This window comes from Cyprinodon tularosa, unplaced genomic scaffold (genome assembly GCF_016077235.1).
Source record: "Cyprinodon tularosa strain WSP-4 unplaced genomic scaffold, ASM1607723v1 ctg920, whole genome shotgun sequence".
In the NCBI taxonomy this organism is placed as follows: domain Eukaryota; kingdom Metazoa; phylum Chordata; class Actinopteri; order Cyprinodontiformes; family Cyprinodontidae; genus Cyprinodon; species Cyprinodon tularosa.
Genome location: NW_024039697.1, coordinates 270,613 through 295,486, shown reverse-complemented (window position 1 = coordinate 295,486; position 24,874 = coordinate 270,613). Strand labels below are relative to the sequence as shown.

Below are 24,874 nucleotides of genomic sequence, written 5' to 3'. Positions count from 1 at the left end.
GCTGGTATCTTCAGGCAGAACCATGGGTCCATTCTGGGCACCATCACAACCAACAAGCCTCCCTGCTAGTTGTTTCTTTATTTCAAGTCGGACTCCTCTTCTGCGCTCGTTCTGGATCAATATGTCACCTCCTGTCAGAGCAGCATACCCATAGTGAATACCCGTTCATCCCTTTACATTTTTGTACAAAAAAAGACACTTTAAACTACCTCAATGGGCGTGTATTCCTTTAGTCATGTGAAAAAAACTATTTCATTACTTACTTTTTGGTGTGTTTTGAAGCGTATGGCGATCTGACCTTAAAATGTTTTTTTTGTACGTGACTAAAGGGATGCACGCCCGCTGAGGTAGTTTAAAGTGTATTTTTCCTACAAAACTAAAGGGTTAAATGCAAATGTGACGTCTTGCTCCTGCGTATTGACTGTAGGTATGCTGGTCTGACTATCTGGTGTAGACAGACCCTCTCAGCTCTGGATGATGATGTCATGATTCTCTTTCCTTCCTAAGAAACAGTTTTCAGCTGAACTCCTGGTCTTTACCCTTAAGCATCACCTCCCCTCACATGGCCCCCAGTGGCCCCTAGAGGACCCAACCTTAGCTTCCTCCTTTAGCTTCTTTCAATCAGAAAGTCTGTTTTCTTGGAATATTTTGCTGCCACACAAACAGACAGTGAAGGGAGCTAGCGTAGCACAGCATCAGTCTGGTGAGACAGGATGATGAGCAGAGATGGGAGGAAGGATCAGTTAGGAGGAGCAGATCCACATGGATGCTCTGGATCGGTTCTGGTGCCATCCTCCTCCCAGCACTGCTCTGGGTTTCATCATCCTTTCCTTGTGGTTTCTGTGTGAGCGGTCAGACGTCTGAAGGGGTGCGTTCACAACACTGATGACCAGCAGACGGTGCGCCATGGGGGTGGGGGGGGTTGTTTAGGGAGGGCAGGGGGCATCCATGTGGCAGCAGATAACAGCACCTGAGCCAATGAACGGGCTCTAATAATCCTGCAGGTTCTGATCCCGGCTCAGATTCTGGTCATGGGGCAGCAGGCTTGTCACATGACCAATGCCCTTGGTGACGCCCTCTCTGAACAGCAGCTTGGCACCCAGGCGCAGATACTCTGGGTGCTTGATGAAGCGAAAGCAGACGACGGCCCTTTCTCCAGTCCGAAGCTCCTCCTGCAAGCAGCAGTGAAGGGGTTAAACCTCCCTTCCTCAATGACAAACCAAACACGACGGACTCACCGACCTTTCCATGAAGGCGCTCCACCGTAGCCGTCTGCCGGACGTTACCCACGTGGACCGTGACCTGCGAGCCGCGCCGGAAGGTATTTGCGTGGAAGAGCAGAACGATGGCGGCTTCAAACTGGCGGCAGATAGTGGGGTTCATCCTGGGGCTGACCATCACCATGCCCTGAAACCAAGCATTTCATTCACAGTAACAGAAGCGCAGCAGACCTGCAGCTCAGCTCCCCTCCGGCTTAAAGGAAAAGTCCGCTCAGCAGGGAATAAACAATGGATCATTATCTCTACCTCAAACTTATACGTTTGCAGTGATTTAATGAATTTAGTGTTAATATGTAAAAATATTAAAATAATAATCTTTGTCTCAATCACTGAGTCTGTGAGCGGCCATTTTTGCCCAAATATAGTAGCCCCTCCCTCCTGCCATCTTCCAGCAGTGACGTCACGGTGCGGTAAGCCTAGCGCCATTCTCCCCGCTTTACAAGCTAAATCAATGGGAACTACTAGACACATCTGCAATCAACAACAATTATTGAAGATTTCCAGAGGACTTCACCATTGAAATTCACCAGAGCTATAGTGAAACTGACAATGCCCACGTGCATGGCAGCTGGATGCTGGAATAAGAGGGAGGATTTGCCATCGAACTTCTGGCCAGAGAAAAAACCCGTAATATGTAGCCAACATTTGGAAGAAGAATGTTTTCAAGATGACTTGGATAATAGCGCGTTGTGACAAACACCAGATACAGCACTGGGACTTGATCAACAGCCGATACCGCACCGTGACGTCACAAACCAGTAGGTGGCAGTAGTGTTGCCTCCAGTAAAGGACATTCACATGAAAATGACTCTGAATTAGAAACACTGATCATTTATTGAACAGGATGGAATCATTTCTTATTTAAAGGACTTTCAGTAGTTTGAGTTCTGAATATGAGCGACTTTTCCCTTAAGGCAGACCTGGATGGCTGCATTTAGGACGACAGCCTGACTCTACCAAAACAATGTCCTCTGGAGGCTCCTACTGATCTAATAAAACTTTATCTTTATAAATCCTTTTAATGAACCAGAGGGAGAAAGGGTCCAGCTGATGCATGTTGCTTTGATTAAAGGGGTCATAGAATGATTCTATCCGGTTTTGGTGTTGCTCCTTAAAGGGGAGCACCGTTTTTTTAAGCATTGGCTCCTTGATTTTCCTTTATTCCATCATGTTCTACTCTCCCATATTAGTTTAGTGTCATTTGGCTGTTCTGAAGATATTCCGTTAGGTTATATCCAGTAACGTCTTCCTATGGGCAACGACTTGAAGGCACAAACTAAACTGTTCATCATTTATTCTTTATGGTACGCCAGCATTTATTACATGGAGGCCAATCACTGTCCGCCAGACATCCGCGGTTATATTTTTTTATATTAATATTTTTTTTAAACAAAGCGGAGTGTGTATGACGTCATCCACGCGCGCCAGCTACCGTTCATTCATCCTGTCCACTGAACTGCTGCTAGTTTTCCTCACATGCCTGGAAGATGTCTAGTGCTGCTGCCACAGATGATCTCGCTCTCCAAATGGAATTGAACGATTCAGATTAGCTAGAATGAATAGAAGGGGTAGAGCGTAGCAGCCTGTGGCCCGGGCTGCCTGTCACAATGACCTCATCCACGCTCTGCTTTGTTTTAAAAAAATATCAATATAAAATATATAACCGCGGTTAAATGATGAACAGTTTAGTTTGTGCCTTCAAGTCGTTGCCCAAAGGAAGACGTTACTTGAAATATCTTCAGAATGGCTCCAAATGACACAAAACTCATATGGGTGAGTAGAACATGATGGAATAATGTAAAATAAGAGCCTAATGTAAAAAAATGGTCTTCCCCTTTAAGGTCTCTGAATGGGTGTGTAACATGGGTTGGGCCTAAAATGGCATATTTGCTGTTCTATGAGCCCTAATGCAAGTTTGGTTAAAAACCCTGCATGAAACAACAGCTTTTCTTCCTTATATGATCATGAATATTTAGATGAGCTGTGCGCTGATTGGTTGGTTTACAGCGGCCGCTCCATTCCCGGCCGGCTCCGGACCCGGACCAGCCCCGGAGCTGATGGGTCTGTTCGAATGGCCGGTCCGGTCCATTCAGCTGTCGGAGCCCCTCGTTTCAGTAAAAGAAGTTTAGCAATTTCAGCTTTGAACTGTCCAAGATTTAGAAAGCTGTCTTTGGTAAAATGCTGAGAGCAAATGAACAGCTGAGCAGCAAACTTTGCAGGGAGCCTCTAATAAACAAAAAAATGTTCCCCTTTCTCCGTGCAGCCTAGAAAACTGCATTTACCCCAGTGGTTCTGCCTCCTTTCCAATAGAGAAACTGCCTGCTTTGTAATCATTGTAGAAGTAAACCCAACTGCAGACTAAACAGCTAAACTTCTTCCATCTACCTCTATTCATGTTCTTGGGCCGTGAACCAGCGGGCTGGTCTGGATGTCAATTACAGGGCATGACAAAACTACAGGCCTGAACCAAATAAGGCAACATCCCTGAGTTATGTCAATTTTGGGCTTCATTTGGATTCACCCGTTTTATTGTGGAAGTTTAGAATTGTGAGAGTTGCAAAGAAAGGAGGTGTGATGGGTTTGAACTTCTCTGTACGTCCATTTCACCCACTGAACTATTGTTATTCATCTATGACAGTGGAAACTCAGTTTTGCATTCTATGACCCCTTTAAACGCAGGAACAGTCCAGAGTCTGCAGCAGATCAACAACTCAATGGAAGGTGACCTCTGACCTTGCGTAACAGTGAGCGGTCAAAGTTGCCCAGAGCCAGAGTGGCTGCCTGCCCGGCCTTCAACACCCTGCAGGCCGAGCGGTTCCTGTGGATGCTGCCCACTTTCAGACGCAGGAAGCGGCCCTCCTCTGTGGGACCAACAACCAGCCGCTCGCCCTCCCTGCACACTCCGCTGGCAAAACAATCCAGAAGGGCCGACTCAGACTCAGCACATTTATTCTGAGGCTTCTAATGAAGTGGACTGGATGAAACCTGGATCTGAACGGACGCATCAGACAAGAACAAGAAGCATGTGCATCGGCGTTAAGCCTCGAGGCGTCTCACCTGTACAGAGTTCCTCCCACAACCGTCCCAACGTCGGGAACCGAGTAGATCTCATCCACCTGCAGACACAAAGGCATGATGGGACATCTGGAGCAGGAAGCAGGCCATCGCTCAGCAATGCAGCTAAAGCTAACCTTGTTTTAAAAAGCAATACTTCTCCTATCCTGGCTTCTCTTCATTGGCTTCCTGTTAAATCCAGAATAGAATTTAAAATCCTCCTTCTCACATATAAAGCCTTAAATGGCCAAGCTCCATCTGATATCAGAGATCTGATTGTTCCTTATGTTCCTAACAGAGCACTTCGCTCTCAATCTGCAGGTTTACTAGTGGTTCCTAGAATTTCTAAAAGTAGAATGGGAGGCAGATCTTTTAGTTATCAGGCTCCTCTCCTGTGGAACCAACTACCAGTTTTAGTCCGTGAGGCAGACACCCTGTCTACTTTTAAGGCTAGGCTTAAAACTTTCCTTTTTGATAAAGCTTATAGTTAGAGTGGCTCAGGTTATCCTGAGCTATCTCTATAGTTATGCTGCTATAGGCTTAGACTGCTGGAGGACATAGGGACCCCTTTTTCATCATTCTGCTTCATTCTATCTCTATTCTCCCACTCTGCAGAATCTGTTAGTTCAATCTCTAACGTTCTGCTCTCTCTGCTTTTTCTCATCGTAGCTTCATCTGGTCTGTTCCTGTTTGGCTGTGACTCCATCCTGGAGAGAAATATCAGCTGTGCTGCTGCCATCAACACCTTTGTTTATAGATATTAGAGCTTGGCCTGTTTTCCAGTGTAGTCCTGTTTCTCTGACTGTGACTAACTGGATGTGCTCTCTTCATCCTCTGACATGGGAGCTGGCTCGGAGCTCGTCTGCCTGGCTGTGTGTTTCCTGGACGGGGCCGCCTGTGGAGCTGGTTGACAGTTGCCTTTTGTATCTATGCTTCTTTTTCTATGTCTGCTTCTGTCTCCTTGAACCCCAGTGGGCCTCAGCAGATGGCCGCTCACACTGAGCCTGGTTCTGCTGGAGGTTTCTTCCTGTTAAAAGGGAGTTTTTTCTCTCCACTGTCACAAGCATGCTTAGTGTGAGGGATTGCTGAAGAGTCAATGAGTCGATGCAATCAGCTGGTTTTCCTTGGATAGAAAACTTTGAATCAATCTGACTGGATGATCTGGTTCAACTGTAAAGTGCCTTGAGATGATATGTTGTGAATTTCGCGCTATATAAATAAACTGAATTGAATCCAGTCAGGCCTTTATTTCTACTCATGGTGATGTTTTTGGCTTACGGTTAATAAACAACCTTCTGGGTCTCAAGTGGTTAGATATGACATGAGCTCAATGAAAGAGACTCGGCATGAAGGAGCCCAGAGCAACTTTTTCAGGGCCAACAGGTTGCTCTGAGAGCAGCCATCTTTGTTGGTTCAGAGAACACCATTGGTATTGGACCAGCGGATTAGCGGAAGCAGTAAAAGCTCTAAAATGTTCTGGTAATCCTAGTAGACCAGAGCCATAAAAGGCAGAACCATCACTGACAGGAAACTTCATGCTGGATTTTAAGCAAACTTGATTCTTTTTCTCTCCACTTTTCATCCAGACCTTCATTTCCAAACAGAACAGAACCATGTGAAATGGTTCTGATGTTGTCTCTGGTTCAGGAGCTCATCTGCTGTGACCGCAGCCTCCTCCAAGAACATGTTTCCCCTCCACTTAACTTTCTGAATATGGGTTAAACTTGATGATATCGGTGCTGTGTTTCCCTCTGCCCGGTGAATCTATGCTGGATGAGTCACAGCAGTTTAAAGTGTTGTGACCTGGTCTCCATGTTGTGTGAGTGCTGTAGACCTGGAACTCAGGAAGCTGCTGCATCAGGTCCTCCTGTTCTTTGCTGTTGCTCAGTGGAGGAAGGATGTTGAGGAAAACTTTCAGGAGGTCCAGGCTTTCTCCAGACACACTGGAAAGGGTGAAGATGGGAGTGATGCTGCAAGCACAGAAACAAAGCGAGGAAGCATAAGGCGTGGCGTTTCAGTGGCTTCAGAGACTAAACATGCTTTAAGGTGACATCACAAACAGGATTTCCTATCCTGATAGAAGCTGCTTGGTTCAATGCAACCATTTTTGGCATCTACTTAATCATATTTATGTACTTTAACATTTTTTTCATGTTAATATTGTAGGACTAAAAACAATTGTGTTAAAGTAGCTAAATATGGTTAAGTAGATACCTAAAACGGTTGCATTATTGCTTTCAGTGTTCCTGGTGAAGGTGGGACCCACCATGAAGACTGGGCGAACTGCTGCGCTGCAGTCACAGCATCGTCCGGGCTCAGCACCATCATGGGAACCTTGTTGCAGCCTGGCTGCTTGAGGACTCGCTCCAACTGGCGGACAGTTTTCTCCATGGTGCCGCGCGAGCACAGGTCCACTTTACTGACCACGATGAAAATGGGGACCTTCAGAGCCATGGCCAGGCCTAAGTGCTCTCTGGTGGTACCGGCTGGACATGGAAGAGAGGAGACAACACATGTTACCTGCAGCCCTGCCTGGGAGGGGGCAGCCAGTGCCCGTCTCCTGGACAGGTCCCACAATCAACAAACACAGTGTGACCAGTTAGACCTAGGGAGCCTTCTGTCTTGGTTCTAAACACACCGTCCTCTTGGACTCCTGCAGCCTGGCTGCTGCTAGCCTGGTCGGATGGTAGCCATTTATCCATTGGTCGGACGGTAGCCATTTATCCAGTGGTCGGACGGTAGCCATTTATCCAGTGGTCGGACGGTAGCCATTTATCCACTGGTCGGACGGTAGCCATTTATCCACTGGTCGGACGGTAGCCATTTATCCACTGGTAGGATGGTAGCCATTTATCCACTGGTCGGACGGTAGCCATTTATCCACTGGTCGGACGGTAGCCATTTATCCAGTGGTCGGACGGTAGCCATTTATCCACTGGTCGGACGGTAGCCATTTATCCACTGGTCGGACGGTAGCCATTTATCCACTGGTAGGATGGTAGCCATTTATGCAGCCCAACTGCTCTGAGCATGTACTTACACTGCTACAACACCAGAGGGCGCAATGGTAGCATGAGTCCATTCTATATGTATATCTATGTATATCAGCCTAATACAGAATCCTCGAAATGATGGAAAACATTATTCATTAAGGAAATCATTATAATGTCTGGGAAAATATGTCCTTTATTAACAAGCAATAGTTCATTGATATAAATAACTGATATGTTTTACTTTAGAATTTTAAATTAATGATGACATTAAAATTTGTTCAACTTTGCAATAAGGCTCCATTTTATAGATGGTCAATTCTAAGTGTTATGCATTTAAGGTATACTGCATAATAGTATAGAACATAATAGAATAGAATAGTACAGAATAAAATAGAACAGAACAGAATAGAATAGAACAGAACAGAAGAGAACTGAATAAAATAGAACAGAACAGAATAGAAAAGAGAAGAATAGAACAGAACGGAACAGAACAGAACGTGATAGAATAGAACATATTAGATTAGAACAGAAGACAAAAGAATAGAATAGAATAGAATACAATAGAATGGAAGAGAACAGAACAGAATAGAACAGAATAGAATAAAACATAATAAAAAAGAATAGAAGAAAATAGAACAAACTAGAATGGAATAGAACAGGCTAGAATAGAACAGAATAGAATGGAACAGAAGAGAAGAGAACAAAATAGAGTAGACTCTATTGTCCCCTAGAGGAATATTGTTGTGGACTGAATGGTGCGTAGTGCATAGTAGTAGCTTCCACTAGAAGCAATAAATACACACCTTTACTCTCAACGAATCTTAGCAATACCAGAGTAAAAATGGTTGTTTGTTATATTAGTAGTTATATCTGTGTGGAATCCACTGGGTCTGCCCTGGGGCCGGTTCTTCTCCTCACCGTGATCAGAGCACTCTGTGAGAGTGGATCCAGTGTGTCTCAGTAAATAGTGTAAATGCTGAATGTTTGGCTTTTCTAGAACCACAGTGGATTCAGTGGAAGATCATCTAAACACAGAACTTCAATCAGTTCCTGAAGCAGCATTTCACCCCCAGCCCAGGCCCTTGGGTTTAATTGTTCCAGTGGAGGGCGGGGTCGGCAGCTCACCTACACCCGTGTTGGCGCTCACCACCAGCATGGCGAAGTCAGGGCAGTAGCTGGTCAGACCAAAGATGGTGGTCTTCAGGTACTTGTGGTGACCTGCCAGGTCAATGAAGGTGATCATTTTGGAGGAGCTCTCACAGATCTCCTCGGCTGTTCGGGACTCGCTGTAGTTCACCACCTGAACGACACAAGAAAACAGAGAGAGAGATAGCACCCTGGAACCTTCAGATCAGAACCGTTCTGGATCTGAGACAGAACCCTGGATGAACATCAGCGATCTCTGTCCTCTAGCAGAGAACTGGACCTGGGACAGAACCCTGGATGAACATCAGCGATCTCTGTCCTCTAGCAGAGAACTGGATCATGAACAGAACTTTGACAGTGCTACAGGCAGAATTTGGATCACTTAGGGATTGGATCAGAGCCTTTTTCTTGTGATTTGGGTCTAAATAGAGAGCTGAAGTGTCATACCTCCCCTTTGCTGTTGAAGCCCAAAATTTCAAAGCTGATGCTGGAGGTACGTCCTGTCTGGATTTCATGCAGATGTCTGAAGAGGTTCAGCCGCGCTCTGCCTCGGCCGTTATCCAACTCTCCCTGCGTCAGGACGCCCAGCAGGGTGGACTTCCCAGAGTCCACGTTACCCAGCACCGCCACACGCAGGTCCAGGAACTGTGGACCCACAGGAACAGATGAGAACTGCATCATCTTCAACACTTAAAGCAGTTGAAAGCCTTCAGCTGAGGTACGTCATCTTAGAGTGGACACAGCAAACATCACAGCCATAGGACAGCCAAGCTGACCTAGAACGTCCCCAAGGACAGAGAGGCCACAGAGTTCAGTTCTCAGTTTTTCAGCACTTTTCTGTTCATCTAAACCAGGAGTCTTCAATGTTTTCCAGGCCAAGGAACCCAAACTGATGGCTAGATGGAGCAGGGACTGCCTAATTATATATATTGAATTAAATAGTGTTCTATCAAACTGGTCCTATAGTCACTCTATTACAGATGGAGTAATGTAACTAAAGTAATCCCTCCCTGGGATTATTAAAGTATTTCTGATTCCTGGTTGATGGGACAGGTGTTGTGAATGAAACGGTGTCCAGCTTGAAAGAGCTCCTGTGTGTCGCTGAATGTGTGCATTGATGACTGAAAGACATCTTCTGCCTCCATTTATCTCTTTACTACAGTTTGTTGAATTCGTGTTAATGTGGATTTAAAGACATTTCAATTAATGAAAAAAATGCAGGAAGGAATATAAAAAAAAATCTAATCAACCAAAACTTTTGCGACCCCCATGCAGAACCTCTGTAGAATTCCTAGGGGTCGCGGAACCCCTGTTGAAGTCCTCTGATCTAAACCATTTAGTCTGCGACGGGCTGACAGCAGCTTAGAGCCTCTGAACATCCTAACCTAGAACTACAATACATAGAACACACTGACCTGCTGATCATCAGGAACCTTTCGCACTAGAACCTCTGCTATTTTCCGGCTGGTTCTGTCCAGGCCGTAGTCCACTTCCCTTTCTCGTAGAAGTGTTATGTCGGCTCCGACCCTCCAAGGAGAAATCAGAACACATCACAGCTGTCAGGAGCGAAGACTTCATCATAACTGTTTCTATCAGAGTCCAATAAATGAGCATCAAAACCACAGTTGAACAGAGGGCTTGGTTTTATTTGCTTCCTTCCAATTATAGACCTATGACAGGCGGACCTGACCAACAAGTTTCTGGTTTCCATAGAAACTGTTAATGCAGAAATAAAATAATGAACAATGATTTTTTTTTTTTTTTTATAAACTTCTTGTTATTTTAGCTCATGTCATATTCTGCTGCTGGTCTGATTATATTTAAGCTCAAATATGCTAAGAAAAAAACCTCCTGCTGGAAAACCTCAATGAAACTGGACAACAAATGACTATTCTATATTATGCTATTCTATATTATGCTAATATATATATTATGCTATTCTATATTGTGCTATTCTATATTATGCTATTCTATATTATGCTAATATATATTATGCTATTCTATATTATGCTAATATATATAATGCTATTCTATATTATGCTAATATATATATTATGCTATTCTATATTATGCTAATATATATTATGCTAATATATATTATGCTATTCTATATTATGCTAATATATATTATGCTATTCTATATTATCCTATTTTATATTATGCTAATATATATTGTGCTATTCTATATTATGCTATTCTATATTATGCAACTATATAGTATGCTATTCTATATTACTCTAATATATATTGTGCTATTCTATATTATGCTATTCTATATTATGCTATTCTATATTATGCAACTATATAGTATGCTATTCTATATTACTCTAATATATATTGTGCTATTCTATATTGTGCTATTCTATATTATGCTAATATATATTGTGCTATTCTATATTATGCTATTCTATATTATGCAACTATATAGTATGCTATTCTATATTATGCTAATATATATTGTGCTATTCTATATTATGCTATTCTATATTATGCAACTATATAGTATGCTATTCTATATTACTCTAATATATATTGTGCTATTCTATATTGTGCTATTCTATATTATGCTAATATATATTGTGCTATTCTATATTATGCTATTCTATATTATGCAACTATATAGTATGCTATTCTATATTATGCTAATATATATTGTGCTATTCTATATTGTGCTATTCTTTATTATGCTAATATATATTGTGCTATTCTTTATTATGCTATTCTATATTATGCTAATATATATTATGCTATTCTATATTATGCTAATATATATTATGCAACTATATAGTATGCTATTCTATATTATGCTAATATATATTGTGCTATTCTATATTATGCTATTCTATATTATGCTAATATATATTGTGCTATTCTATATTATGCTATTCTATATTATGCTAATATATATTGTGCTATTCTTTATTATGCTATTCTATATTATGCTATTCTATATTATGCTAATATATATTGTGCTATTCTATATTATGCTATTCTATATTATGCTATTCTATATTATGCTATTCTATAGTATGCTAATATATATTGTGCTATTCTATATTATGCTATTCTATATTATGCCAATATATATTGTGCTATTCTATATTATGCTATTCTATATTATGCTATTCTATATTGTGCTAATATATATTGTGCTATTCTATATTATGCTAATATATATTGTGCTATTCTATATTATGCTATTCTATATTATGCTATTCTATATTGTGCTAATATATATTGTGCTATTCTATATTATGCTAATATATATTGTGCTATTCTATATTATGCTAATATATATTGTGCTATTCTATATTATGCTAATATATATTGTGCTATTCTATATTATGCTATTCTATATTATGCTAATATATATTGTGCTATTCTATATTATGCTATTCTATATTATGCTGATATATATTGTGCAATTCTTTATTATGCTATTCTATATTATGCTAATATATATTGTGCTATTCTATATTATGCTAATATATATTGTGCTATTCTTTATTATGCTATTCTATATTATGCAACTATATAGTATGCTATTCTATAATATGCTAATATATATTGTGCTATTCTATATTATGCTAATATATATTGTGCTATTCTATATTATGCTAATATATATTGTGCTATTCTTTATTATGCTATTCTATATTATGCAACTATATAGTATGCTATTCTATAATATGCTAATATATATTGTGCTATTCTATATTATGCTAATATATATTGTGCTATTCTTTATTATGCTAATATATATTGTGCTATTCTTTATTATGCTATTCTATATTATGCTAATATATATTGTGCTATTCTATATTATGCTATTCTATATTATGCCAATATATATATTGTGCTATTCTGTATTATGTTATTCTATATTATGCTATTCTATATTGTGCTATTCTATATTATGCTATTCTATATTATGCTAATATATATTGTGCTATTCTATATTATGATATTCTATATTATGCTAATATATATTGTGCTATTCTATATTATGCTATTCTATATTATGCTATTCTATAGTATGCTAATATATATTGTGCTATTCTATATTATGCTATTCTATATTATGCTATTCTATAGTATGCTAATATATATTGTGCTATTCTATATTATGCCAATATATATTGTGCTATTCTATATTATGCTATTCTATATTATGCTATTCTATATTGTGCTAATATATATTGTGCTATTCTATATTATGCTAATATATATTGTGCTATTCTATATTATGCTATTCTATATTATGCTATTCTATATTGTGCTAATATATATTGTGCTATTCTATATTATGCTAATATATATTGTGCTATTCTATATTATGCTATTCTATATTAGGCTATTCTATATTGTGCTAATATATATTGTGCTATTCTATATTATGCTATTCTATAGATATTCTAAGAGGATGCTCACTGTTGTCCATCATCTACTTCCTTCTCTGTGAAATCATCTCCAGAGGTTCTAGAGGAGTTCCTAGGACAGAGCCAGTCTTCTTTATTAGATTGTTGAGCTTTTCTTTAGCTCTGATGCTGTTACCCCAGCAGATGATGGAGGAAGAGATCACACTAGAGCTGCAACTAACAATTATTTTTGATAATCCATTAATCTGTCGATTATTTTTTTCAATTCATCAATTAATAATCGGTTAGTGTTCCTTAAAGAAGATTATATGAAGAAATACACCAGGTGAAACGATAAACTGTCTCGATAGAGGATATTGAAAGAAGAAAATATATATATATTTTTGTATCTTAAATGGTTCATATTTATATACGTTTTCACAATTTTGGTACATTTTCCTGCTCTAAGTGGGTCTCTATACTACAGTTAACGATTAATCGATCACTAAATTAGTTGACAATTATTTCAATAATCGATTAATCTGATTGTTTCAGCCCTAGATCAGACTCTCCCCAACAGACTGATAGAAGATCTGCAGCATCTGAAGGACCTAAGCTTCCTCTATTAGTCCAGTCTGCTCTGTCCTTCTTGTAGACGGCTTCACATTTGTGTCTCTAGTCTAGTTTGTTGTCCAGGTGAACACCAGAGTATTTCTACTCCTTCTCCACTTATTCTCCCAGGACCACCTCCTTTGAGTTTCCCAGTCTTCTTTAAATCTCTGTCTGCTCATTTGGTCAGAAAGCCTGGCAGAGACACGCTGAGTCAGAGATATGCTCCTGCAGCCAGGTTTGAGTAAAACACATAATGCTGCTTTGCTGATATTCTGGCTGGGTCCTTTCAGGGCTTGGAGGTCTTCTAACTAGTTTCCTAAAGAGTTCCCCTGATGGCCAATGGAAGAGACGGCTTCTATTTCTTCTTCCTCTCTAGTCTCCTGGCTCCTGCTCTGCACCTCTGGTACCTCCTTTACAACTCAGCTGGTACGAGTGTGGCTGAATAGATGTTATAGAGCTGCTTCAAGATGTAAAAAAATCAACTTTCAATGGTTGCTGTCGCTACGCATCATAACAAGTATCCAAAAAGGAAGAAATATCAGCTCAAGACCAGAAGTTCTCGTAAAAGAAAAAATATCAAAGTGAAGCTAGCAGAGCTAATCCAACATGCAGCCACCTTAAACAACACAACATATTTGATTATAGAATCAGATATATTGTAATTTATTTTATATTATCCTATTTTATATTATCCTATTCTATTCTATTCTATTCTATTTAATACCGTGATGCTTATCTTTACTGGATGGGATGAGCTGCCGTTCTTCTAAAGGCTGCTGGACTGAATTCTCCCATCTAAAGACCAAAGTGCTCAAAGTAAAGGCTCCCTTATAGGTCTGCCCAGCGTAATCATCTTTCTATTAACACAGATCCCATCTCTGAACTTTATTTTTAAGTAGTATTTCTCTCTAAATTGCAGTAACCATTGATAGTGTTGTCGGCTGTAAGACATTGTCCTGCAGCCCTGAGGTTGTTGGTTCCAGACCCACCTTAGATTTTTGAAAGTTACGATAATATTTAACAAGTATTTTGGGTAATGTGACTAATTTGTATTGATTGGTCCTAGTACAAATATAGATTGGATAAAAAAAAACCTGCCAAATTAGATTGGAGGGTTTAGCCAAAAGATTGGTTGAACACATAACTGCCAACCAGACAAAAAACTTTAACTTTAAATAAAATGACTAACACCTTTCATTTTGCTCATCATTGCCCAATTTGCATAAACACTTTCAATGTCTGCTTGCAATTATTTCACTAAAATGGCAGAAAAACTGTGTACCTTAAATGATTGTTCTCTTCTAATACCTTTACACACTAAACAAACGTACAAAAGATTTATTATACACACCAATCATTAACAATTTTAAAGGAACCTAAATGGGAAAAAAACAAGAAAAACAATTGCAAAAAAAAAAAACTCACAATTATATTACTATCTGTAGTTCTGCACTCCACCAGTAGGTGGTGACATGTTCACATGAAGCTTCATGAACTGTGGGGATCGTTGAAGCAATTAGCCCAAACGGTTCAATGAGGCTTCATCTCACCATCACTAATTAACACATATTCTCTGTTTCCAGAGGAGGGAACTACTTTTGCAGATACTTGATGCTGATTGGCTGAGGCGGGTCATCAATCATCATCATCATAATGACATTAATACTTGATCTGCAGGACTGTAGATTTTGCCCTAATGCCTGGCAGACAGGGTCGCCTGTGGTCACCTACTTCTCTGCCATCCTCTTCAGGGTCTTCAGCGATCCCCTCATGTCGGCCTCTGTCAGACCCACCAGCAGGCCGTTGTCCTCTACTCCGATCTGGTACACGGCCTCGCCGCGGCCCTCCTGCAGACGCCACTTCAGCTGGGTGGCCAGATGCTCAAAGCGGTACTGTGTGGGGTTAACCAGCTTTAACTGTGAGAACAGCAGAAACAACGGAGCTACTTTAATCCCCAGCAGATAAAGTTGGTCACAGCAGCTCTGCCAAGCAGAAAGATGAACCCTACCTTATACTCTATGTTTCCCTCCTCAGCCTGGAAACAAGCAGAAACAGAAAGCATGTCAGAATCCTCAGCAGCACATGGATCAAACACAGAACACGCCAACACGGACCTGCCTGCTGTTTAACACCATGATCCAGAACAGGGAAGCAGAGCAGCACTGATCCTCCGAGTCAGAACAGTTTTAAAAGATGCAACACATGAGGCCCCCGGCAGGTCACTGGATCTCTGTGTTTATCACAGAGATGACCTGCTCAGCAGCACAACCAGCTAGCTCCAACCTTTCTGGGTACGTTACTGTAGGGCCACAGATGACAAGCAGCCCATTGGGTCAGGTTAAAAACCAAACTATAAGCAGATTTTAATGCTATGATGATTAAAAGTCTCCTTATGCATCAGCAGCTGGGGGCCACGACTGGCCCCTGGCTCAGATTCAGTTAACATTTCCAAGAATTGGCCCTCCCTATATTCCTAGACATAAACAAAGCTATGGTTAGTAAAGCAGTATGAAACAGGGCATTATGAGACCAAAACAACTGAATATTTTACAACTTGGGAGTCATTCATATTTTTAAACTTGAGGTGAGGGATTTATGGTTGAAAGGTTTAAAGGAAAAGTCTGGTCATATTCAGAATTCAAAATTCTAAAAGTACTCTAAATATCAAATTATTACATGCTGTTCATTAAATGCTCAGTGTTTTTAATTCAGAGTAATTTTCATCTGAATGTGCTTTACTGGAGGCATCCATGTTTGTCAAAGAACACTACTGCCACCTACTGGTTTGTGACGTCACGGTGCGGTATCGGCTGTTGATCAAGTCCCAGTGCTGTATCTGGTGTTTGTCACAACGCGCTATTATCCAAGTCATCTTGAAAACATTCTTCTTCCAAATGTTGGCTACATATTACGGGTTTTTTCTCTGGCCAGAAGTTCGATGGCAAATCCTCCCTCTTCAAGTTGGCGATCCAACGACCAACCCGTCCGTGGAGGATCAGGAATCAGAAAGGTGGAATAACTCTTTATTTTTCACCTTTACCTGGATTCCATTTTGAAGACTATCGGATAATAGGGCAACTTTTTAGTTATGCTGCCCAAATAAATAAATCACTGAATAAAATGTCGACTTTATTTGGAGAAAAATTGACTTAATAATATGAAGAGTTTACTGAGAGACTATGGAAGGGACTTTCAGCTGAAAAATAAGCCCCTGCTGGGTGAAAGCTTTCACTGTTCATGCAGTGGAAGAGATGCTCCTCATTCAGACAGAATGACCATGATGAAAATGATGTTTCTACTTTATTAAAAACAATCAGAGACAAAACGAATATCTGATGGTGTAAAGCTGCTAGAACAGCAGTGAGAAATATCTTAGCTCCTGGCCCGACCAAAACACATTTAACCTTCAATCTAGTAATAGCTGCATTAACAGTGATGTGTGGGTTCATGCATGGAGCCCATATAGCTAAACACTGCATCGGTGCTGATATGAGTTGACACTATTCATTGGCTCCATCTAAAAATATCAAAAGATATTTTGAATTTAAACATGAAATAACACAACAGATGAAACCCGGAGGAGAGAATCGAAGCAGGGGCGGATTTAGGAAATTTGGGGCCCTAGGCAAAGACACACATGGGGCCCTCTGAATAGAGAAAACAACTTATAAGAAAGACCCATTATAGAGATACAGAAATTTTAATAGAATAGACAAACATTATTTACTCAATTTTGATTGCCCTTAATGATGTTTTATATTTTATATTATGTCTAGGGAAAGATATTTTTAATCACATTTTGGAGAGTCAACATGCATTTTGAGATATCTCAAATGACGTCATCTGATTTGTCATTTAAAGTGTCACACTTCCAGAATTATAATCAAAATATTTCAGTTGATTTGAACTAGTCAAAACTATATACTTTTTTAATATTCCAATTATAAAATATTCCCCTACTGCTGTTGCTGAGCTGTCCTAACAGTTGTCCTAACTCCCATATAGGGGCAGTGATAGCCATGCTAACTATGTAGGGGCAGTGATAGCCATGCTAACTATGTAGGGGCAGTGATAGCCATGCTAACTGTGTAGGGGCAGTGATAGCCATGCTAACTATGTAGGGGCAGTGATAGCCATGCTAACTATGTAGGGGCCGTGATAGCCATGCTAGCTATGTAGGGGCCGTGATAGCCATGCTACCTGTGTAGGGGCAGTGATAGCCATGCTAACTATGTAGGGGCCGTGATAGCCATGCTAGCTATGTAGGGGCCGTGATAGCCATGCTAACTATGTAGGGGCAGTGATAGCCATGCTAACTATGTAGGGGCAATGATAGCCATGCTAACTATGTAGGGGCAGTGATAGCCATGCTAGTTGTGTAGGGGCAGTGATAGCCATGCTAAATATGTAGGACAATGATAGCCATGCTAACTGTGTAGGGGCAGCGATAGCCTTGCTAACTATGTAGGGGCAGTGATAGCCATGCTAACTATGTAGGACAATGATAGCCATGCTACCTGTGTAGGGGCAGTGATAGCCATGCTAACTATCTAGGGCCAGTGATAGCCATGCTAACTATGTAGGGGCAGTGATAGCCATGCTAACTGTGTAGGGACAGTGATAGCCATGCTAACTATGTAGGACAATGATAGCCATGCTAACTGTGTAGGGAGAGTGATAGCCATGCTAACTATGTAGGGCAGTGATAGCCATGCTAACTATGTAGGGGCAATGATAGCCATGCTAACTATGTAGGGGGAGTGATAGCCATGCTAGTTGTGTAGGGGCAGTGATAGCCATGCTAAATATGTAGGACAATGATAGCCATGCTAACTGTGTAGGGGCAGTGATAGCCATGCTAACTATGTAGGGCAGTGATAGCCATGCTAACTATGTAGGACAATGATAGCCATGCTAACTGTGTAGGGGCAGTGATAGCCATGCTAACTACGTAGGGCAGTGATAGCCATGCTAACTATGTAGTGGCAGTGATAGCACTGCTAACTGTGTAGGGGCAGTGGTAGCCATGCTAACTGTGTAGGGGCAGTGATAGCCATGCTAACTATCTAGGGCCAGCGATAGCCATCATAACTACATAGGGGCAGTGATAGCCATGCTACCTGTGTAGGGGCAGTGATAGCCATGCTAACTATGTAGGGGGAGTGATTGCCATGCTAAATATGTAGGACAATGATAGCCATGCTAACTGTGTAGGGGCAGTGATAGCCATGCTAACTATGTAGGGCAGTGATAGCCATGCTAACTATGTAGGACAATGATAGCCATGCTAACTGTGTAGGGGCAGTGATAGCCATGCTAACTACGTAGGGCAGTGATAGCCATGCTAACTATGTAGTGGCAGTGATAGCACTGCTAACTGTGTAGGGGCAGTGGTAGCCATGCTAACTGTGTAGGGGCAGTGATAGCCATGCTAACTATCTAGGGCCAGCGATAGCCATCATAACTATATAGGGGCAGTGACAGCCATGCTAACTGTGTAGGGGCATTGATAGCCATGCTAACCGTGTAGGGGCAGTGATAGCCATGCTAACTGTGTAGGGGCAGTGATACCCATGCTAATTATCTAGGGCCAGTGATAGCCATGCTAACTGTGTAGGGGCAGTGATAGCCATGCTAATCATGTAGTGGCAGTGATAGCACTGCTAAATGTGTAGGCGTAGTGCTAGCACTGCTAACTATGTAGGGGCAGTGATAGCCATGCTAACTGTGTAGGGGCAGTGATAGCCATGCTAACTATGTAGGGGCAGTGATAGCCATGCTAACTGTGTAGGGGCAGTGATAGCCATGCTAACTATGTAGGGGCAGTGATAGCCATGCTAACTGTGTAGGGGCAGTGATAGTCATGCCAGTTCAGGAACTGTCTGCAAATCTACTGGAAGGTGCCTTGGTCAAGGTGAATGACTGACGTGCCTGACATGGAACAACCAGACCATGCATGTTGCTTTAGGTTAATAGATTATATTAATTAGGTTACGTATGTTTCCAAAAAAAAATTCCACCATGCCCCTTCTTTTTTTTTTTACAACTGGACTACTGCTGATTGGCTAAAAAAAGTGAAGCCACCTCCCGCCTCATTGGTACTCCCCACTCCCACGGTGATGTGCAGTAAAAATGCCTCCCTGTGCTGCACTTGGCTGCAAAAACCAGCAGTATTCTGGCTGTGGGAAGATGATCCACAGGTTTTTCCCAGTCAGTGGATGAACTAACCAATAAATCCATCTATAGCCGATGGATCCTATAGTATAGTCTGTAGCGTAACATTAGTCTGGCTATCTGGGACTGACTGGAAGACATTGACTGAGTTAGCCATTGTCATTGTGTCTAACGTTAGAAAATAGAAAGTAATTCACGGTGAAATGTCAATGTAGTAATTCTTTATTAGGTGGATGATGCTTTTGTTTTTGTAGTGTTTGGTTTATTTGTCATTTGAAAAAGTCATGAAATATATTGCACGTTATATTGACGGAAAAAAAAAGCAACTCAAACATTTGACCCCTTTATACATATCTATGTATATATATATATATATATATATATATATATATATATATATATATATATATATATATATATATATATATATATATATATATATATACATATATATATGTGTGTGTGTGTGTGTATTGTATTACTAGACATGTAATATGTTATTACTATAACGATGTCATCAATACATGTATACACATACATCATCCATTTAGGACTTTTGGCTCATCTGTATTATTCTGCTCCATTAACACATTCAATTTATTGTGATGGATTTGTATAATATGTTATATCACATGATTTATAGACTTAATTGTCTTCACAATGACTATGCAATGTGATGTGACTATCATTTTAAATTATTTTAAGTTAAAGTACTCTATTGATTCTATGAAGCAGCCAGTGTCAAAGTGATGATGAATTTATTATTCCAAAAATAAAGATCAAATGAGAGCATCATCGATGTTCGATGCTGTAGCGCACAGATTGTTTACATTGCCACCTGTCTAACTAGGGAGTACCAATATGGCAGCCAGTGGCTTCACTTCAACCTTGTACTACCAACTTTCAATTAGCGATCCAGGGAATAGAGAGCAGCGGTCGAAACGCCTCCAGATGCATCATTGATCATCACTACTTCAATGTTTAGTGAAAACAGCTGTGAGCAGCGCACCAACAGCCTGAGGTCATTTGAAGCTTCTTCTATGGAAGTAAATATGTGCCATCAGAATTTGAATAAAAAATACCTCTGAAATTTGAATGTTGTATATTAGTGCCTACTTTTTCAGTATTAAAAAAAATTCAGAATATATTTTTAACCTAAAAAAAATTCAATGTCATTATTTGTACATAAAAAAAAATTCAGTGTAATTTTTTTTACATGGTTGCAATTTTCAGTTATTAAAAAAAATCACATTCCTATTTCAAAGTGATAAAATTTTCAATATACATATTTTTCACAGTTTAAATTTTCAGTGTTAAAAAATTCAGCATATAAAAAATTCAACTTTTCAAAATTCAAATGCAAAATTTTCGTTGTCCACCAATTCAACTTGCTCAAATTCACTGTCTCAAATTCAGCGTCTAAAAATTCGCTGTAAAAATGGCCAAGGTTACTTCAGGTCACAGACATTAGCAATGGATGCCCGATTCCAACATCCACCTAATCACGTGACACAACCGTCATATTGAAGAAGTACCAGTATCACCCAGGCTGGTGACCATGGAGGCGAACTCAAACCCAGCGGTGAGTTTAATGCTTTCATATTTCTGTAGTATATTTTATTTTGCGCATGAAGTTTGATACATTATCTTAAAGCCTGATTTAAAACACCCTCCCTCCCAATTTCCCCCGTTTTATTTCAAAAAGAAATACCACTTTTCCAGGCAGTCTTAGTAAAGCCGTAATTTTTCAGGAGATGCTACCGCTAATGTAGTAAGCTAATATGGCTGCCTTGTGTGCTTCAAAGAGGGGCTGTGAACAGTTCCGACCCCACTCTGATCAGCTACTGTATTGTTAGGTGACTTCATTTATGAATTAATTAAGAAATTTATTGTCATTACAACATCATTCAAAATACCAGTTACCTACCAAATTGTAGATTTATTTGTGCTTGATATAGTTTCTACAATTTTAATGGGAGAAGAGCACAGTAGGCATCTAAGACAACATACAAACAACCCAGAAAGTCACCACCCATCAGTTCTTTTTAAAGATTCTAGACTTGGCGCAAGGGGTATTTCTTTTTGAAATAAAACGGGGGAAATTTGGGGGGGGGGGGGGCGAGAAGTAATATGCCGGCACTGCACGGTGTGCCGGCATATCACACACGGTGTAAGATTAACAACGGCCCAAACCAGTGTTTTAAATCAGGCTTTAAGATAATGTATCAAACTTCATGCGCAAAATAAAATATACTACAGAAATATGAAAGCATTAAACTCAGCGTTGGGTTTGAGTTCGCCTCCATGGTTGCCAGCCTGGGTGATACTAGTACTTCTTCAATATGACGGTTGTGTCACGTGATTAGGTGGATGTTGGAATCGGACATCCATTGCTAATGTCTGTGACCTGAAGTAACCTTGGCCATTTTTACAGCGAATTTTTAGACGCTGAATTTGAGACAGTGAATTTGAGCAAGTTGAATTGGTGGACAACGAAAATATTGCATTTGAATTTTGAAAAGTTGATTTTTTTATATGCTGAATTTTTTAACACTGAAAATTTAAACTGTGAAAAATATGTATATTGAAAATTTTATCACTTTGAAATAGGAATGTGAATTTTTTTAATAACTAAAAAATGCAACCATGTAAAAAAAATTACACTGAATTTTTTTTTTAATGTACAAATAATGACATTGAATTTTTTTTAGGTTAAAAATATATTCTGAATTTTTTTTAATACTGAAAAAGTAAGCACTAATATACAACATTCAAATTTCAGAGGTATTTTTTATTCAAATTCTGATGGCACATATTTACTTCCATATTCTTCCTTTTTAACATTTTCTCTAAGGAAACTTAGACCGAAAGGAACCTTCAAGGATGAATGAGATGCTGTTTATCTCTGATCACCCTGTGACCTGCCCATCATCATCTCTGCTGTTTATCTCTGATCACCCTGTGACCTGCCCATCATCATCTCTGCTGTTTATCTCTGATCACCCTGTGACCTGCCCATCATCATCTCTGCTGTTTATCTCTGATCACCCTGTGACCTGCCCATCATCATCTCTGCTGTTTATCTCTGATCACCCTGTGACCTGCCCATCATCTCTGCTGTTTATCTCTGACCACCCTGTGACCTGCCCATCATCATCTCTGCTGTTTATCTCTGATCACCCTGTGACCTGCCCATCATCTCTGCTGTTTATCTCTGATCACCCTGTGACCTGCCCATCATCATCTCTGCTGTTTATCTCTGATCACCCTGTGACCTGCCCATCATCATCTCTGCTGTTTATCTCTGATCACCCTGTGACCTGCCCATCATCTCTGCTGTTTATCTCTGATCACCCTGTGACCTGCCCATCATCATCTCTGCTGTTTATCTCTGATCACCCTGTGACCTGCCCATCATCATGTCTGCTGTTTATCTCTGATCACCCTGTGACCTGCCCATCATCATCTCTGCTGTTTATCTCTGATCACCCTGTGACCTGCCCATCATCATCTCTGCTGTTTATCTCTGATCACCCTGTGACCTGCCCATCATCATCTCTGCTGTTTATCTCTGATCACCCTGTGACCTGCCCATCATCATCTCTGCTGTTTATCTCTGATCACCCTGTGACCTGCCCATCATCATGTCTGCTGTTTATCTCTGATCACCCTGTGACCTGCCCATCATCATCTCTGCTGTTTATCTCTGATCACCCTGTGACCTGCCCATCATCATCTCTGCTGTTTATCTCTGATCACCCTGTGACCTGCCCATCATCATCTCTGCTGTTTATCTCTGATCACCCTGTGACCTGCCCATCATCATGTCTGCTGTTTATCTCTGATCACCCTGTGACCTGCCCATCATCATCTCTGCTGTTTATCTCTGATCACCCTGTGACCTGCCCATCATCATCTCTGCTGTTTATCTCTGATCACCCTGTGACCTGCCCATCATCATCTCTGCTGTTTATCTCTGATCACCCTGTGACCTGCCCATCATCTCTGCTGTTTATCTCTGATCACCCTGTGACCTGCCCATCATCATCTCTGCTGTTTATCTCTGATCACCCTGTGACCTGCCCATCATCATCTCTGCTGTTTATCTCTGATCACCCTGTGACCTGCCCATCATCATCTCTGCTGTTTATCTCTGATCACCCTGTGACCTGCCCATCATCATGTCTGCTGTTTATCTCTGATCACCCTGTGACCTGCCCATCATCATCTCTGCTGTTTATCTCTGATCACCCTGTGACCTGCCCATCATGTCTGACCACCATCAGGGTTCATTCCTCAATCTTTGACGGTGGTGAAGTCTTTCTAACATCTTTATTAAATGCTTTAATTAGCGGCCCTGTCAGCTAGTCATAGAACATCCTCTCATTGCTCTGCAGCTGCTCAGTCCTAACAGGCTCGGCTGCTGTCAGCCGCCATGTTGGTTCTGCTCTGCCGCAGTCATAACAAGCTAGCTACCTCCGGGGGGAAGGTGGGCGGCGGGGTTCTGTTGTTCCTCTTCCTTTTATTCCGCCTCTTCCTGCCTTGTCTTCCTCGCCTGGATCGCGCCTTTCTGGGTGATTTCTTCCCTTTACTCGCCAGGGAACCGGACCCATGTCTGTCCGCAGCAGTTTGGACCGAGTCCACCATGGCGGAGCTGACTATGAGCGGCCGCTCCAGAACCTTCTCTGCTCCATCGCTGGCTTCTGTTCAATGATGTCGGTCAGATGCTCTCTCCTCAGCACCAACTGCGATATCTATGCCGCTATATGACGTCACCATTTTCATTTAAGGTCAACTTCCGGTCTAGAACCCCACCGAACCGAAAACTAAACACAGACTGTTTCAAAATAAAACGAGAGACAACCCATCAAGAAATCTGTTCTGATCTTTCCCACTCCTCTTATAAATAAATATCTCACATTCAACAAAAAAATAATAAGACAGCATATAAATTACCAAATTTTCCCTCTCCCAGTTAAGAGGAATTTATCTTTAAATATGTTTTCAGAAATTAAATTTATTAAGATCACAACCACATTTCCAGAGCTTTATGGATATGCTGCTATAGGCTTAGACTGCTGGAGGACATAGGAACCCCTTTTTTCATCATTCTGCTTGATTCTATCGCTATTCTCCTACTCTGCAATATCTGATAGTTCAATCTCTTATCTCTTGTTTATAGATGCTGGAGATCAGCTTGTTTTCCAGTGTAGTCCTGTTTCTCTGACTGTGACTAACTGGATGTGCTCTCTTCATC

The 24,874-nt window shown here is 40.7% G+C and overlaps 1 protein-coding gene across 1 annotated transcript; it reads right to left on the bottom strand.

Moving 5' to 3' along the window:
• Positions 1-307: 307 nt before the first annotated feature.
• Positions 308-24,408, bottom strand: gtpbp2b (GTP binding protein 2b). The gene is made up of 12 exons (XM_038274588.1): positions 24,094-24,408; positions 15,452-15,478; positions 15,175-15,359; positions 9,889-10,000; positions 8,921-9,118; positions 8,453-8,627; positions 6,601-6,820; positions 6,169-6,304; positions 4,338-4,396; positions 4,014-4,185; positions 1,243-1,407; positions 308-1,172 (listed from the first exon to the last, which is right to left on the bottom strand). Exons 1-12 carry the CDS (start codon positions 24,262-24,264, stop codon positions 990-992), a joined length of 1,803 nt encoding a protein of 600 aa, XP_038130516.1. The 5' UTR covers positions 24,265-24,408; the 3' UTR covers positions 308-989.
• Positions 24,409-24,874: the final 466 nt, after the last annotated feature.

Excerpts from the sequence above, each read along its gene's own strand:
- gtpbp2b (XM_038274588.1), bottom strand. The coding sequence starts at position 24,264 with ATGGTGGACTCGGTCCAAACTGCTGCGGACAGACATGGGTCCGGTTCC. Across the intron at positions 15,479-24,093 it reads CGCCCACCTTCCCCCCGGAG|GCTGAGGAGGGAAACATAGA; the intron begins GTAGCTAGCTTG and ends GCTTGTTTCCAG. Across the intron at positions 8,628-8,920 it reads GCTTCAACAGCAAAGGGGAG|GTGGTGAACTACAGCGAGTC; the intron begins GTATGACACTTC and ends TGTGTCGTTCAG.